The sequence below is a fragment of the Uloborus diversus genome, chromosome 8, assembly GCF_026930045.1.
Source record: "Uloborus diversus isolate 005 chromosome 8, Udiv.v.3.1, whole genome shotgun sequence".
Classification (NCBI taxonomy): domain Eukaryota; kingdom Metazoa; phylum Arthropoda; class Arachnida; order Araneae; family Uloboridae; genus Uloborus; species Uloborus diversus.
Window position 1 is genome coordinate 147,019,043 of NC_072738.1, and position 17,354 is coordinate 147,036,396.

Sequence of the window (17,354 nt, forward strand, 5' to 3'; positions counted from 1 at the left end):
CCAAAAGTATCTAGTGTACTTGCGAGAAAGAATTTTGAGGCCACTAAGGTTGGTGAGAAACCATTATTAGAATTATTCGGTAGAGATGGAATTATTCTATTGATGTTTTTTCCAGAATGTAAAAAAATACTAGAGTAGTTATAAATTGCACAGTTCTAAAAGATATGATTGCGATTACGGTCACATTGAAATAAAAAAAGAAATTGACGATTAGCGGTCATTTGAAAGTATAAAGTATATTCGATTATTATAAATAGAGAAATTACTAGTATAATTACAATAAATCTATACAAGAATCAGTCACAAAATCCGCTTAAAAAAAAAAAAAAAAGTTGTCTATCTTTGCGGAAACTCTAAGCCCCTCATTTTTACTGTTAAAGCGTCGAGGTAGAAGCGACCTCATAATCGAAGAGATTACACTCCATTGAGGGGGGGGGGCGTCCAGATTGGTGGTGGTAGTGGTGTGTTCATTAAATTAATCTTGAATTAATTCAAATTAATTTTGAAAATTACTGTACATAAAGAACAAACATTATATTTTATAATATAACTTGCGTTGAAACAGAATTTTTTATTTTTGGCAGTAAATTTGAGTTTTCAAAAAAAAAAGTGGAAAATGTTCCCTTTTTCTTCATGGAGCAAAGTGAAAAATAAAATATTTTTCTATTGAAATATTTTCTTATCGATTGTAAAACGTAATTTTGATCAAAAATATCAGCAAATAAAAGGTTGAATGAATCAATGAAAAGATAATGAAACAATAAATGCATAATTAAATGAATAAATCAATTCATATATGATGACAAATAAATGTCCGAGTAAAAAAGTGAATGAACAAGAAAATAAGTGAATGAATGTGTAAATGAATTAATTAAAAAATGAAAATTTAAGTGATTTATATGAAATGATTGAATGAGTAAATGAAACAAACTATTTCACTTTGCCCCATCCACTTTGCCCCGCATGCAGTTGAGTAATTGTGAAAAATATTAAAAATACAAATGAGCTGTATATTGACTAAATAAATACTGCACCCAACATTACAAGGTCCCAATTAAATGTTTAAAATGTTAATAACAAAAACTTTATCATTTGATAATAACAAAATAATTTTTGACTTACATCAAAATATTACAATAAGAGTATCTTTTCTTTTTTTTTTAATTGCCAGTATTACCAATTGCATTAATCTTCGGCGGTATTTTTTCCCTGACTGGAATAGACTACATATGGTACTATATAGTTAAAACAATACCAGACAGGTGGAGCTAAAAGCAGAGTAAATATTTCACCATTTCACTTTGCCCCGCTATTTCACTTTGCCCAAGTTCCCCTACATCCATAGACTACATATGGTACTATATAGTTAAAACAATACCAGACAGGGGGAGCTAAAAGCAGAGTAAATATTTCACCATTTCACTTTGCCCCGCTATTTCACTTTGCCCATGTTCCCCTACATCCATAGACTACATATGGTACTATATAGTTAAAACAATACCAGACAGGTGGAGCTAAAAGCAGAGTAAATATTTCACCATTTCACTTTGCCCCGCTATTTCACTTTGCCCATGTTCCCCTACATCCATGTGTGTTCAAGCCACTGCCGGCCAGCTCTTTGATGTTGTCGGAGTACAGACTGATGTCGATTGGAGAGAATTCCCCAAGCCGGGCCAGTGATCTTAAAATGGCAGGGCACTCAAAAATATGATTTATTGTGAATGGGACATTATCACAGTTACTGCAGAGACGGTAGGCTATTACCATCTCTCTGGATCGTCATACTTCGAAAGTGACCATTTCTAAGGCGGGCGATAGTTTTGGTAAGGTTTCTATTTGCATTTATTTCACAGATCTGTGAGTCTTCTGTTTGAACGTTCAGATTAAAGCTTTTATTTATTTTATGTTCTGATTTATTTTCAGAAAATACTCGTAGTTAAAAAAAAAAGAAAAAAACGAATCAAATTGCTTTGAACTTACTGTCACATTTTTTCTTTTCCTTGTTCCAATAAAACAAGTCATTGCACTTGCATTGCTTCAAAGTGCCGTCTTGATTCTCAGAACACTCTCCGTTCGTGCATTCGTCGTCCTTTCCGCATTCGTTTTTGACGTCACATTTCGAGCCCTCATAGCCAACCTTGCAGTGACACCTGTATTCGTCTTCTGATTCCTTCTGACACGTTCCACCATTCATGCATGGATTCGGGAAACATGGTGGTTGTTGATCTGAAAAATTACATTCCAAAATAATATTCTGGTTTATGACTGCACTTTTAACTTTTTGAAAAGGAGTTAATTCTTGTCCTGTTACATAGCAAAAACATTTAGCAGTTTCTGTTAGAGTGACCATTATCTCGTTATTAACTATTTCTGGTTGTTAAGTAGCCTATTTTAGACTTTCTACTACTTTTTTTTTCTTTTCATAATTATAAATACACTAGCTGCCTTTCCCGGCTTTGTCCGGTCTACCATGAAAATAAAAATTGCGTAAAGTAACGTATATTCAACAATTAGGCTTAAACAAAAGGAAAAAATATATCATGCAAAGTTTTCCTTCCAAACAATGACGACAGAAAATAATTTTAAGAAATTAAAATGAGAAAGAGCGTAACCATGGAAACATAAAATGAAATAAGTTTAAGAAATTAAAATGGGGAATATGGGGGGGGGGGGGGGGAACAATCGAGTAAACGAAAAAGCGTAACCGTGGAAAGGCGGAAATAAAATGGTTAACAACTTGAATGTGTTTCAACTTTTTCGAACTTGGTTTGAAAAGGTTTGTAACTTTTTTTTCTTTGGAGATAGAAACTTAGTTTTTCGAAAATAGGTCGAAATAGATCAGGAGAAAAAAATGCCGCTTTTTCCGATGGTGTCAAAAAGAAAACTGTATGACAATTCCTTCATTTTTTATTGATAGGTTCAATAAAGAAAGTAGTGCCTAAATTTTAGCTACGCCTAAAAAAGTTCGAGATAAAAACGCAAATAACTCCCGCTATATTTTAGTTAGAGCATTGAAACAAATTGCATAGAACGCGGAAAATTCCACCCTTTCTAACGGTGTGTAATATTAATATATGCAAGTAATGTTTCACCCCCATATTTGGGAATTTACGTGAAAATTGGGCCTAAATTGGAATAAAAAAAGAACTACTCATCGAATTTTTTTCGAACTGGTCTGCAAATCTTTCCGGCGTTGAAAAAAAAAGATTTAGTTGACTTCTGTTTAACGACTTTCAAGGGACCACAAAAAATCGTCCTTAAGTAGAATGTGTCCTTAAATAAAATGCTTTTAAAACTGCGGTGAACCATCCGAGCCTGTGAAAAGTCGTCTTTAAATAGAGAGAATCGTTAAATAGAGCGTCGTTTAACAGAGCCAACTGTACTCTGAAAATTTCAGCAAAATCGACCGGGTAGTTCTCGTTTTTTTTTTTTTTTTTTTTTTTTTTTTTTTTTTTTTTTTTTGAGCAATCACGATTGCTTATTGCTTTTGTTTCACCGTCACCACCGCCCACCGGCTTCTGCAGGTGCGGCTCCGAGCACTGCCTCCTGGAATCCGTTTCTCCTGGTCGGGGGCGTCCATGTCCGACACATATGCGTGCTCATACACACACACATACACACACACGCTCATACACACAAGCCTTTACAGACATACACACACGCCTACGTGCATTCACACAGGTCGACGCACACACACAAGCCTACACATGCACGTTCGCGCGCCTACACATACACACACGCCTGCACAACACACACACACACACAACTATACACACGTAACCGCCCAGGAGGAGGGGTAGGCTTGGGGGTTCAGGAGTTGTTTCTAGAAACAGTAGCCCCCAACGAGTAGGGCCCTGTCGCAACTCGTGATTGCGAAAAACATAATTTGAATTCAAAATTTCAGAATTCAAATTAATTATCTTTTTTTTTGTGTGTGTGAAACAGTGCGCCCTTGGGTTGCTTGTCCAACCCCCTTTTAAGGGTCCCAGTCCGTCCCTGACAACGTAGCTTTGCAAGAGTTGCAGGCGAGTAAAATTTCTTGATAGGGCGACATCCCACTAGGCTTGACCTACCCACATCGAGTTTCCTAAAATTGTTACCATATATGAAGAGTAATTGTTGTAAGGAAAACGTGAAAGTAAGAATTTCTACCTCTTTCATGTGAACTAATCAGGGTTGCCAGGGGTTGAAAGGTGCCTAAAAATAAGTAATTTACCCTCGTCGAGTTTTCGAAAATCGTTATCATAAATGAAGAGTAAAAAATGGAAATAAAACCCTAAACTAAGGTTGACCACCTTTCTCGGTTCCCTAATCTGGGTTGTCAGGGGATAAAAGGCTACCCTATGATTGTATTGCTTTGGCAACCCTATACTATCTGTTTTGTAATATTTTTACCCACATTTTTTTTTGTATAACTTATGTGGAAACTCGATGAGTGTAAATGACTTTTTTTGGGGGGGGGGGGGCGCATTACTCATTTTCGGGCACGTTTTAGCCTCTGGCAACCCTGCTTAGGGAACGGAAAAAGGTTGGCAGCCTTACTTTAGCGTTTTATTTACAACTTTTACTCTCCATTTATAATAACGATTTTCAGGAACTCGATGAGAGTAAATTACTCATTTTTAGGCACCTTTCAACCCCTTTCAACCTTGATTAGCTCACGTGAAAGAGGTAGAAATTCTTAATTTCACGTTTTACTTACAACTTTTACTCTTCATCTATGGTAACAATTTTAGAAAACTCAATGAGGCTATTTCAAGCCTAGTAGGATCTTAGACTAATAGAGCTGCCAAGTGCTGAAAATCAAGCTGGTGTACATAAATTTAGTGAGTTACTGATTTCTTCAAAATTAACTCATCTCACCTAAATAGTGCCGTCAACTAAATATGATTTTTCAAGACCTCATTCCTTTCACCCTGTATAACAACAGCAAAGCATTGCTTTTATCAAAGTGAAAGAACAGAGCGGCATACTTCTTGAAATCTTTATTGGTCAGTAAATACTGATAAGACGGATCTCGGACAAAGTAGCATGAACGATAATGTGCCTGTTAAGCCTGTTAATGCTGGCGTCGTTTTGTCGTCCTTAATCACTCTGAGGTCGAGGAAAAAGCACAACCCGGAACTTTGAAAAAACTGATTTGCTTTCTGCGCCTAATTTGTAAAAACATTTTTACGTTGTTCAAGTCTGTGTTTACAGTGATAGTTTATTCTCAGTTGCTTTTATCACGCACGGGGAGGGGAGGAACTGTAATTTTGTCACCTTTGTGAAAATGTATTAATAAACTTGCACCTCTTCTCGACAACCCAACTGGTTTACTCGCATATTTCCCGTGCGGCGACTCTGAACTTCGTATAAAATATCGATTCCCGCAAGAAAAATAGAAATTACTTTCTTTTTTGTCGGATTGCACAGATATGTTTTCAAACCCAAACCACTAACTTCCGAAAGCAAAGGAGAGGGGGCTAAAAAGGGGTAACTTTTGTCCTACGAGTCAGGTTTTTATAAGCGCAAAAAGAAAGAAATTGAAAAGAGCCAAGTCAGGACTCTGATGGTACATCTGTACTTTCTGTATCATATATCTTTCAGTAATGCTTCGACACCTTTTCCGCCTATTTTTGATTCTAATGAAAGTGATCCCGTACACATTACTCATTCGTAAATGAAATTGCACACCTTAACTTGATTTGACAGTGAATGCACACCTTAACATGATTCACACTTTGCATAATTCTATTATTCGAGGGATGTTTACATACTCACTGCCTATTCAGAACTAACAACTTCGACCTGATGTGATAGACGGATATGTTAGAGACTAGTAGTACCCACACTGCGTGGCTCGTGCTAAGAATTTAAAGTAAGTCCGTTGAATAAAAAAAATCCACGCCTGCCCCCCCTCCCCTTTGATGTGAAATGACCATTTTATTCAACTAAAATGAGTGCACACCATTTCAAAAGAACCTATTAAAGTCTCTTTGGGATTTAAAACTATTCGCCAAAATACATAAAAAGATAGCCGCCTGCGGCGACCAGCTGGTTCGTCTTCCTATGCAAGCAGCCCCAAAAGAGGGGAGAGGGAGGGGGGTGTACTCTCAATGCCTATTTTGTCGGAAAATAAAAAAAAAACCCGTCCACTTTTATGTGAATGTTTTATTTTTTCAAAGTCGGGGAAGGGGGGGGAGGTACATTGATCACCCGTTGAAGTTCCATAAATACGAGCCTATCTATCTCAAACTGACCACCACCTATATCAACCTCTATTTATCTACCGATCTATCTATACGACCTATGAAGTATCTACCTCTGATGTTAATTAACAATCTTCATGCAAAAAACCGCGCGCTTTATTTATTTAATTAAAAAAAAGCCAAAAAAAAAAAACTCTCTGTTCCTAGTAGTGCGCAAAAGATTAAAAAAAATCACTGTTTTTATTGAATCAAATGCACACAAATATGTAACCTTGAATAACAACAGTAAAACATCGGGGAGGGATGAATAAAATTCCTAAATGGAAATAAAAAAAGAAACAAAAGCAAGCACTGAAGTTGGATAACGTGACCATGAAGTTATTTCAATGACGTAAAAACCATCCAAACTTATAGATTGACAAAACTTCGGCTATGCTTGGAAGTCGTGCCGTGCTCCACGTTAAAAAAATAAGTATTGCATATTTTTGAAAACTTGTTTTTTCTGAAGAAGGTGAAATGGGTTTACTATTACATAATTAAATTTCAGAAACGAGGCTTTTATACTTTTTGCGGAATGAGTTTGGAAAAAATTAAACCCATGAAAAAATGCGAGGAAAAGGTTTTTTTCAAATAATGCTAAAAAATACAAAAATTGTTTGACCTCCAAAAACTTTTTTTTCATCATATTTAAAAATAAATGTCCTACATTTTAGTATAAAAAATATTTTTCTGGCGCAATTGGCTCGGTATCTGTGGGGAAAAAAGTACCAAAAAACTGCTAAAAATCACATAAAACATTGAGGAACTTTTTTTCTAATTAAAATATTAATGTAAATTATAGCCTATAGCCTTCCTCAATAAAAGGACTACTCAAAACAAAAAGAATTTTTCAATTCAAACCAGTAGTTCCTGACATTAGCGCATTCAAACAGACAAACAAACAAACTCTTCAGCTTTATGTTATTAGTATAGATACTGTGCGACCATTTGTGATCAGCGCCATCACACTTTAGCGGTAGTTTACATTTTGCTGTCATTTGGATCCTGAGAAAAAATGCCTCTTGTTTTTTAAATTTGAATATAACATTACGAATCATTAGAGCGAAAATAGTCAAAGCCAGTAGTTGAAGTTCTAGACTAAGAATTCTGAATACTAGCCACTGACTACCTGAGTCACTAAAAGTGGTAGTCACTTTTAAGTTTTGATAGCCATTTCATTTTTTTTTTTTCAGCACAAATAATTTATAACCTTAAGGAAGTTTACTCTGAATTACGTTGCCAAAGTGGAGTCGACTCATGCGCTGAATGCCTCAGGATTGGAAGTGTGTTGTCGTAGCACGATATACGATATGATTTTAAACAAATAGAAATACATAAGGTCGCCACCTTTGGCGAGTAAGACTTGGTTTTTGGTAGCCATTTTTATATAAATGGTCGCCGGTTACCACAGTCCGGACCATAGATGTATACAGGGTGTCCCAAAGCGACCGCATTAACTCTGCACAGCTTGATTTCTCGTTGGGAGTACATAAAATACTGCCCAAAGAAGCGTTTCGATACGATCTATAGTTGATGAAAAAAAATACGAAAAGCAAAGTATATGACGTAACTACCGGTGCAAGAAAAAACACTTTATTGAACACATCAGCCAGGGGCGGATCCAGACTATGGATTTGGGAGGGGAACTTTTCTAGCAAGTATGTTTATGGGGGTGGGGGAGTTATATGAAATTACTCATTAAAAAATAACCATAAATATTGAGTTTTACAACGTATCTACTGCTTCCTAATGCCTCTTATGAAAAAAATGTATTCATTACAAATTCTAAAAGTACAATTCTTAAATAATTAGTTTAAAAAGTTTGTTCATTTTTCTATTTGTATGTGCTTAAAGGAAATAATATTTGCACCAGTGGTTCAACCACAAAAGTTTTATAGAGGGTGCACTTTTAAAATTTTCACCATCTGATAGGGTGGTTGTTGAAAAGAAATGTTTAAATTTTAGTCTTTAGACGGCCTCTGGTGATGTTACGAAAAAGAAAGGTTCGGGGGCCCCCTGCGGAAATTAAAGTTTTAAAAACGCAATTATAGGCGATATTTATTGACGGTAGGGTCAGAGATGGGATTTTTTGGGGGGCTGAATCCGTTTTTTTGTAAAATAGATTTAAATCGAAAATCCCTCCGCTAAATTTTCTGAAATTGAATTTCCAAAAACGCAGTTACAGACTAACTTTGACAATACTTCGAGGAGTACGGTTCTGGGGCTTTTCGCAAAAAATGTTTCGAAATTGAAGTCCTAGAAAACGAAGTTTTTGAGCGATATTCGGTGATAAAGGATTTAAACACTTTCCCCATTAAATTTTTCAAAACCTTAATTTTTTAATGTTCACATTTTCTACAGGAGCATTCGGACCCTTGTCTGGAAATTTTTCGTTATCAACATCTTAAAAAAATGACTGTAGACCATATTTGGTAACGTCAGGGGTTTGGCAATTTCTCAAAATTGAAGCTCCAAAAAAGCAATTTTAAACGATTCTCGATGTTATTAGAATGCAAGGTGTTAGGTAGTTCTCCCCTTTAAAATTTTCAAAATTGAAGTCCTGAAAACAAGATTTGAGACGCGCTTTAAAGGTATTGGCAGAGGAAGCGGACTTCCGACATTATGAGGACTTTCTTATTTTTAGACCGACTAAAAAAGGCGACTGTTTCCAAGGTACGTTCTATTGTTCACTTTAATTATAGGAAATGTTTTACAAAAACATTCTACTCGGCCTTCTGGGGGATCATGGATCCTGTCGCCCTGTGCCCCCCCCCCTCCAGCCTCCACCTCTAATAGCGCCACTGAATTGCAGTAGCTTTAAATATAATGATCAATCCTTCACCAAATAAATGCAAAAAACAGTTTAAACAGGTTTGTCTTTATTCATTTATTTATTTTTATGCAGGGAAGAGGGGAACGTTCCCCAGTTCTCCTCTTTAGATCCGCTTTTGCAATTCTCTCCTATCTTTTTCTTGCGCCTTTCTTCAAGCTAAAGTTCTATATAACTGGAGAACTTCGCTATAATACGTTGTGAAAATTTTTAAGTACACATGAGAATTTAGAGGAAGGGGAACGTTCCCCCAGTTCCCTTCCAGGGATCCGCCTCTGCTATTGTTTGATCGAATTTTCTGGAGCTTTTCCTCGAGTTTAAGTTCTATAAAACAGAAGATTTTTTCTACACTCTATTGTGAAAATTTTTAGATATATATGGGGGTTTTGAGGGGAGGAGAAGGTTCCCCCAGTTCCCTCCATGGATCCGTTTCTGTTGTTGCCTAATTGCTTTTCCTGGTGCCTTAGTTCACGTTCTAAAGTGTGTGTGTGGGGGGGGGGGCATTCCAGCAGTTCCTCTTTTTAGATCCGCTTTTGAAATTCTCTCCTTACTTTTTCTGGCGCCTTTCTTATAGTTCAAGTTTTGAAAAACGGAATTATTTTCCCGTACTCTCTTTTGAAAATTTTTAGGTACACTTGGGATTTTGGAGGGGGAACGTTCCCCCAGTTCCCCTCCCGTGGATCCGCGCCTGACATCAGCAGCAGTATACCAACATTACGTATAACTACAAATACGTGTAATGACGTTTTAAACATTATCGTCTGGAAAGATATGCAAATACTGTTGTTGTGTTCAATAAAGTTTTTTACTTGCACCGGCAGTGTTGTCATACTTTGCTTTTCGTACTTTTCTCGGTAAACTATGGATCGTACAGGAACGCTTCTTTGGGCAGTTTTTATGTAACGAGGAATGTAGCTGTGCTGAGTTTATGCTGTCGTTTTGGGACACCTTGTATTTTACAGGCAACTCCTTACCTGCAAGTTTACAGACAATTTCTGCTAGATGAACAATTTAACTTACCTCTGCATTCCTGAAACGTTTCGTTCCAATACATGAATGGGTAGCATCTGCACGATCGAGATTTGCCGTCTGGGGAATACACACATTGTCCGTTCCTACACAGCTCCCCTTTTTCGCTTACGGAACAAAAATCCTGTACTCCGCAGCGCAATCCGGAGAAGCCAGGTCTACAAGTGCATGTGAACAAATAAGGATCGTTTTCGTCATCGGAGCAAGATCCATTGTTCTTGCAAGGCCTCAGAGAGCAAGGAGACACATCTGAGAACAAGAACAAAAAATTAGTTATTTTATTCAAAATAATTATAAAAAAATATTAATTTGAATTTTTGGCATCTTGAATTCAAGTTATGTTTCTCGCAATCACAAGCGTGTGTGTGTATGAATGTGCGTGTGTGTTTGTATAGGCGCATGTGTGTTTGTATAGGCGTATGTGTGTGGATGCGCGTGTGTGTGTGTATATATGTATGCATGTGTGTGCGTGTTGTGTATGCAGTGCTGTGCGTGTAGGCGTTCGTATGTGTGTGTGTATGTAGGCATATGTGTTTGTGTCTGTGTGCAAGCATGAGTATGTGTATGTGTGCGTGTGTGTGTGTAGGTGTGTGTATGTATATGCGTGTGTGTAGGATATGGACGCAACATGGAGACGGTTTTCGCTAGAGGAGCAACACCGTGAGTTCGGTCGCTGCGACGGTGCTGCTGGCAGAGGGAAGTGGCTGGAAAATAAAATAATAGGAATTCAAAACAGTCAAATGAGAACAATAAGCAATCGTGATTGCTCAAAAAAGAAGGAAAAAACATTTTTTTCTTCATTATGTGTTTTAAAAAGGAAATTAAATACAATTTCTAAAATAATTAACTGTGTAAACAAGTGTTTACAATTACTAAAGGGCTTGAATTAACCCTCTGAGATTTTGATCCGTGTCCTGTTTCATTCTGCACCATTGGCTTTTGATATGTATAATAGCTGGATGGGTACACAGAGTGACTATCAAATAAATAGATGGTTTTCTCAATGATCGAAATCTCCCTTAAGTAATTAGTGTTGCCATTTGATTGTATAAAATTAGTATTAACAACTAATCTGGTTTTAAACACATTTGAAGCATCTAGAAGCAACGGAGTGTAAGTCTCAAAATTAAAAATTTTCTGACAACCAGAACGAATGGTAGAAGGGTTAAATATTTTTACTTATGTACGTAATTTGCATTTATTTTGTCTACTTTCAGTTTGTTAAATTTTGTTGATGCTGTTTTGGATTTCAGTTACCAGCAAAATCATCACGGTTCTTCATGGGCGCCCGTATGCAGAATTCTAAGAGGGGGTGGGGGAGACTCAGAAATTTTCCCAATGGTTTAGCAGAACATTTTACACATGGAAACTGATTTCAGTACAGATTAGAGATATGAAAATTTGACATTTTTAATAGCTTATTCATTGATGGATAGAAAAGATTTTTTCAACATTTTTGCAAAGAAAAAAGCACTAAAAACGAGGAAGTTCTCATCTCAAAGGGGGCGGGGGGGGGCTTGAGCCCCCCTCCCTTGTTCCCCTATATGGGCGCCCTTGCAGTTCTTTATTTTTGAAAGATCTATTTTCTATATTAAGCACATTTTATAAGTAAGAAAAGAGCCTAAAAACTCCTAAAAAGACTAAAAACTCATAAAATGTTATGCATTTTAGAAGTATAACTTCAAAGGGTGCGCATAAGTACCCGCTGCCATATCTTTTTAGTTATTCAAAACATAGATTATTTGATATTCTTCCAAGGCGCGATGTACCTCGGAAGTAATCTAGATACTCGATATGCGGAGCCACTTACATTACGTGGAAAGGGCTTTTGATTTCAATAGCACCATCTATTGAGTAACTAGACTACTTGAGTGTAAGTCGCACATTGAGAAAATATAGATTATTTAATCAGTGCAAAAGGAAGTCATGAGGTATCCTCATCAGATTGTGCATGCACAATTTATTCACAGTATGATTCTGATAACATGAAACCTGAACTTTGCCAATGCTTACTTTTTTTGAGGAGCTCACTAAAAAAGGTGAGTGTTACTGACGCAGATTTGAAGCCTGTGATATGTGTGATATACTACTTTAAAGGGAACTATTCTCAATCCAGTGCCAATAACCATTTATTATTTTAGTAAACTCCGTAAAAAGAAGTAAACATTGCCAAGGACCAGCTTCATCTTATCTGAGTTTAATTGTTTAAAATCAAACATTTGTCTTTGAGAGCGAATAATTAACGAATGAAAACTTGGGAAACATACAGTGTGTTGCAAAAATGACTGATACATTTGAAAAATCAATAAAATTAAACAGGCAGTGATAGAAATATACCGTTTGTTGCATTGTGCTTGGGACAACCGTAAATTTTCAGAGAGACAAACATTAAAAATTAGTTACAATGTTCCTCAACAGATGGTGCTACAGGTATCTTAAAAGGTATAAAAGAAAACGCAGTCTGTAAGATCGTCAAAATAGTCGGTATATTTGAAAAATCAATAAAAACTAAATGGGCAGCGACAAAAATGCAATGTTTATTTGCAGTATGCTTGGATAAACAGTAAATTTTCAGACATTCACACCTGCTGCCTCCTCTTAATACCTGCAGCGCCATCTGTTGAGGAACACTGTAACTATTTTCTAAAGTCTGTCTGTCTAAAAATTTACAGTTGTTCCAAGTATAATGCAAAAAACGGTAGGTTTCTATCGCTGCCCGTTTAGTTTTTATTGATGTTTCAAATGTATCAGTCATTTTCGGAACACCCTGTACTATAGTTCGCCTCATTGCACTGCAAATCTTATAACACTTTTTGAACACACACTTGTCCACTCTTTAAAACACTCGAAGCACACAGTTTGGAGCGCATTTCAGAACGCTTCTGAGAACACTTTTTACAACACTAATTGGATCTTCACTTTTGGGAACATTCTTTCAAGACTGCCACATTTCACTTCATTCCGAACACTTTGCAACACACTATTTATGAAGCATTCTTTTTTTTTTCTTCAAATCTGTTTCATTTTTACAGAAGATTTGTTCTCATCCACTTTGAATGAACGGTTTTCAGCCACGGTAGACCATCCTTAAAAAAATACATTCGTAAGACGCTAACCAATGGAGCTTCATTGTAACACGAATTTATAGTAGTATCATATTGAAGAATTCTGTCGACGGGTAACTGCTAAAATCACGTTGTCCGAAAGAAGCGAATAATTTCCCAAGTGTGCCGAAATGTTCTCAAAAACAGAGGAGAAGTTCTCTTATCATTTGTTCTGATTTTCTCAAAATTTTTAATTTTGCACTTATATCTCTTTGCTTCTCACTGCCTCATATGCAATATTTATTGCATACTAGCTGCGTCTCCCGGCTTTGTACGGTCTACCTCGAGAATAAAAGTTATGGCAAGTGACGCGTGTTTAACAATCAGATTTGAACAAAAAATCTGTAAAATTTTGTGGTAGATTGCGGAAAAATAACCAAAACGGAAACATTTTAAAATCCCCGATTACAGGAAAAGCCTCAAAACAAAAGTCAGAATTTTATTTGTTTATATTCGAGAAAAAAAATGGCAACAGATCTTTTTTCTCTATGATTTTCTTCACGGTATAAATTTTAATAAAAGTATTGTTACGGAAAGTTGAGATGAATCACTGAATGATAATTTGAATGGAGGAAAGCCTTCGAAAAATAGGGATTTTATGCCGAAATCTAAGTGTCATCATTAATAGTTTTTAATTATATCTCCGCTAGTTATTATTGGATAATTATGTTGAATAGCTAAACATAAAGACGGGAAAATTAGGAATCTATCGATTCCTGATTCGATGGTCCGTTCATTGGATTTCGGGAGAAGTAACTTGAACATATATAAATACATAGATACGCTTAGTTTTTAATTATATAAGATTGGGCTGTTTGATAACGTTGATTTACGTATCGATAATTTATTAATTTGCAGACGTAAGAGAGATACTTAACCTGGCATTCTCGGTTCAGTGGTTGTGATCAAATCGGTTGTAGTTGTTACAGTTGTTGATGGTACTTCTGTGTGTTTTTCTGTTGATGAAGGCTCGTCTGTTAAAATTATGTCTCCATCTGGTTCTGTATAAATAAAGAATTAAGTTTCTCAGATTAGAAGTAGAGTTTCAAAACTTAGTCATCTCTAAAAATCTTAAACAATATTTAAAAAAAGACGAGTCTAAAGAGCTTGGAAATTCAACAGAAAAATTCCGTTTGATGTTGACCTTCACAGATTCGACAAAGAGCTGCAGGTAGTGATTCTTCAAGCAATTTTACTTTCGCCAAATGCCTTTTTAATTCTACAATGGGGTCGTTTCCAAAATTTTAAAAGTATTTTTTCTGAAAGAGCATGCTTAAAAATATAGGATCTGACCATTTTTTAAATAATTTGTTCAAGTTTAATATTTTTTCAAAATTGCTTCAATCGGTGCGTTTTCATTGTTTACGTTTCTGTCGTGTGACATCACAAATGATGAAATGCCATTCAGTGTTGCCATTCACGGAGAAAAATATTTAATTCGCATCTTTACTCACGTGTATTGGCAACGATAGGGTTGATAGCAAGCGTAGTGCGCAATATTTAATTCGCTTCTTGATTATCATAACGTGGAAACGTGGTAGAAAGATGCGCCAAATTGCATCATTTGTGATGTCATCAAGACCACGCCTTGTTTTCAAAATCGGACATTTTAAAAAATTAATTAAAAAATAACTGTTGGGAAAATGAAAGTATTTTCTGGGTCCATGTTATTTTTTTTTACTCATTCTATCAATTTCAGTGACAAAAAGTACTACTTTTGACTAAAGGAAAAAACCCCATTTTATAGGATAGAGAAAACCTTTTTTTCTGGCCCATGCAAGGGATGGGACGCGCACTTTTTTACCCCAGAAACATTAAGAAGGATACTTTTTAAAGAATTACTTTCATAGGGCTCGATGGAAATTAAGCTTCTACATAAAAAGCACTAATAAACAGATAACCGCAATTTTTGGACTTAGCGTCCTTCTGACTCTGAGGTATAGAATTGATTCATTTCTATTTTAACAGACGGTTCTATTATACTGGAAATAATAGAAATATCGAAAAATTTGCAAATCACAAAAGTCGAATCAGCACTCTTTATCAAAATTGAGTTATTTTCACAAGGTCGTTCTTTATACATATTTTACCTTTATACAATGTTTTTTGATCATTAGTAAATGGAAAATATTTTTTTCTTTTAAGATCGGAAAAATAGGTATCTGAATCAAATATATGAAGAAGTAAAACTGTAAACACAATTACAGACTTACAGCCCCTTTAATATTCTGGGAACACAGTGCATATGCATAAAAATATGTTATTTCTCTAATTGAATTGAGCAAATCATCATTCAAATAAAATTTTTGTAGAATGAAAAAAATTAATATTGTGATATTAAATACAGTATTGAGAAGTTATACAAAGAATGATTTGATTTATTCGCCCATAAAGATTGGAAATTATTAAAAAATAACCTAACTTAGACATTTTATTACAGTGAAACCTGTGTAAGTTGACCACTTGCGGTGTACTACTTTAGTGGTCAGCTTAAGCAGGTGGTCAACTTATAGAGGTTGAATTATATGATAAGGTCTAATTCTGTGCCCGAAAATAGCGGTCAACTTAGACAGGTGGTCCACTTACAAGGATGGTCAACTTTACAGGTTTTATTTTATATACTTTTTTTCTTTTCAGAAAATTGATGGAAAATTAAAAACATTTCTCACCTGTATCTGTTTCTTCTGAAGAACTACTTGTAGAAGTTGTGGTTATTGGTTCTATTGTTGTTGATTCATCTAAAATTATATTAGGAAATCGTTATGGTTTGCTGCAATAGCGGTAATATTAGTACTTAGTAAAAAAAAAAAAAAAGAGTTAACACGCTAAGAAATAAAGAAACACGTTTCACAAGAAAAAAAAATGAAAATATTTCATCATTATATCTCACAAAATAAGTGCAAACATATTTTTCGGTGCGACAAGTAATTTTTTTCCAACTCAAAAGAGTTAAAATTTTGAATGAAAAGACAGTCGACAGGTCAACAAAACACATGAAAAATAGATTTAAAATCGAATAGAAAATAGTTGGAAAAATATTTTCTTTTTCAGCCCCATTATATTTTCCCCATGAAAAATAAAAGTGAAAGACTTGCCTGATTTTAAATCAATATTTTGTTACTTTTTTAAAGGAATCAGTAAACACGAGACCATTATAAAAACTAATGAATAAATTTGAGAGGGAAAAAAACACTATAGAACGAAGCCGTGATAGTCGAAGAGCGAAGTGGCGAGGGCAGGGCTGCGGAGTCGGAAGGAAAATGGCCGACCCCGACTCCGACTCCTGGATTTTGAAACGCCCAACTCCGACTTCAACTCCGACTCCGGACTTTTTTAAATTTTTTAATTGTATTTTTTCAACTCCCTCTCTCCCTTCAGGGGAAGGGGGAAAACCTCTGAACAGAGATTGAAATATTAATTCCTTTTTATGAAAATTTCGCATTTTGTTTTTCTATTGTAAACCCAAGAGGCATACAACGTAAGAAATTCAATTTAAAAATCAAATTTTCCAATAGTTACGAGTTAAAAAGTGAGATGACTTAAAAATCCCTTTTAAAAAAATTGAAAAAGATTACCTGTAATCCCCCCCCCCCCCTTAATGTCTAATATATAGATATTAATCAAATCGTGTGCTTTCAATTTTTGAAAGCTGTAACTTGAGAGAAAAAAAGCTTTTTTTTCTAAATTCAAGTTCTTGAGAGGGGGTGGTTTGCTCGGGTGACACCCATCTGGTAGATGACACCCAAAGTTAATTTCAGAGTTTATAAAAAATATAAATATTTTAAGTCTGAAAATTTTCGTAAATATATTTTAAATTATATTTCATCAATAAAATTTCAACGAAAATAGGGCTCATATACATCAGGAACTAATTTTACACAAAATGCGGCGATATACAAATTTGTACGAATAGCTTTTACTATACCTATATTTCTTCTTCGCTAAATTTTTAATTTAAATTTCATTGGCTGCTTTAGAATTAACCTTAATATGAAGATTTTAAGATTAACTGTTGTAATCAAGAAATCATTTACACTTATTTTGTTCCATACTTTTTAGAGAGAACCAAGCTTTTAGAAATAGTCTTAATAAAGAAAAAAAACATTAAATTATTTCATCGGATCTTTTGGATTCGTGCTTTCGCTCCAGAACTTCTTTGAA

The 17,354-nt window shown here is 35.3% G+C and overlaps 1 protein-coding gene across 1 annotated transcript in view; it reads right to left on the reverse strand.

The window, feature by feature from the left end:
- Positions 1 to 17,354, reverse strand: part of LOC129227253 (neurogenic locus notch homolog protein 1-like) — a 113,087-nt gene that overhangs the window by 87,213 nt on the left and 8,520 nt on the right. The window contains exons 2-5 of the mRNA XM_054861771.1: positions 15,863 to 15,931; positions 14,072 to 14,194; positions 10,081 to 10,338; positions 1,981 to 2,226 (exon numbers count right to left, since the gene is read on the reverse strand). Of these exons, the coding sequence (XP_054717746.1) occupies positions 1,981 to 2,226; positions 10,081 to 10,338; positions 14,072 to 14,194; positions 15,863 to 15,931 (696 nt within the window). The remainder of the gene's footprint in view (positions 1 to 1,980; positions 2,227 to 10,080; positions 10,339 to 14,071; positions 14,195 to 15,862; positions 15,932 to 17,354) is intronic.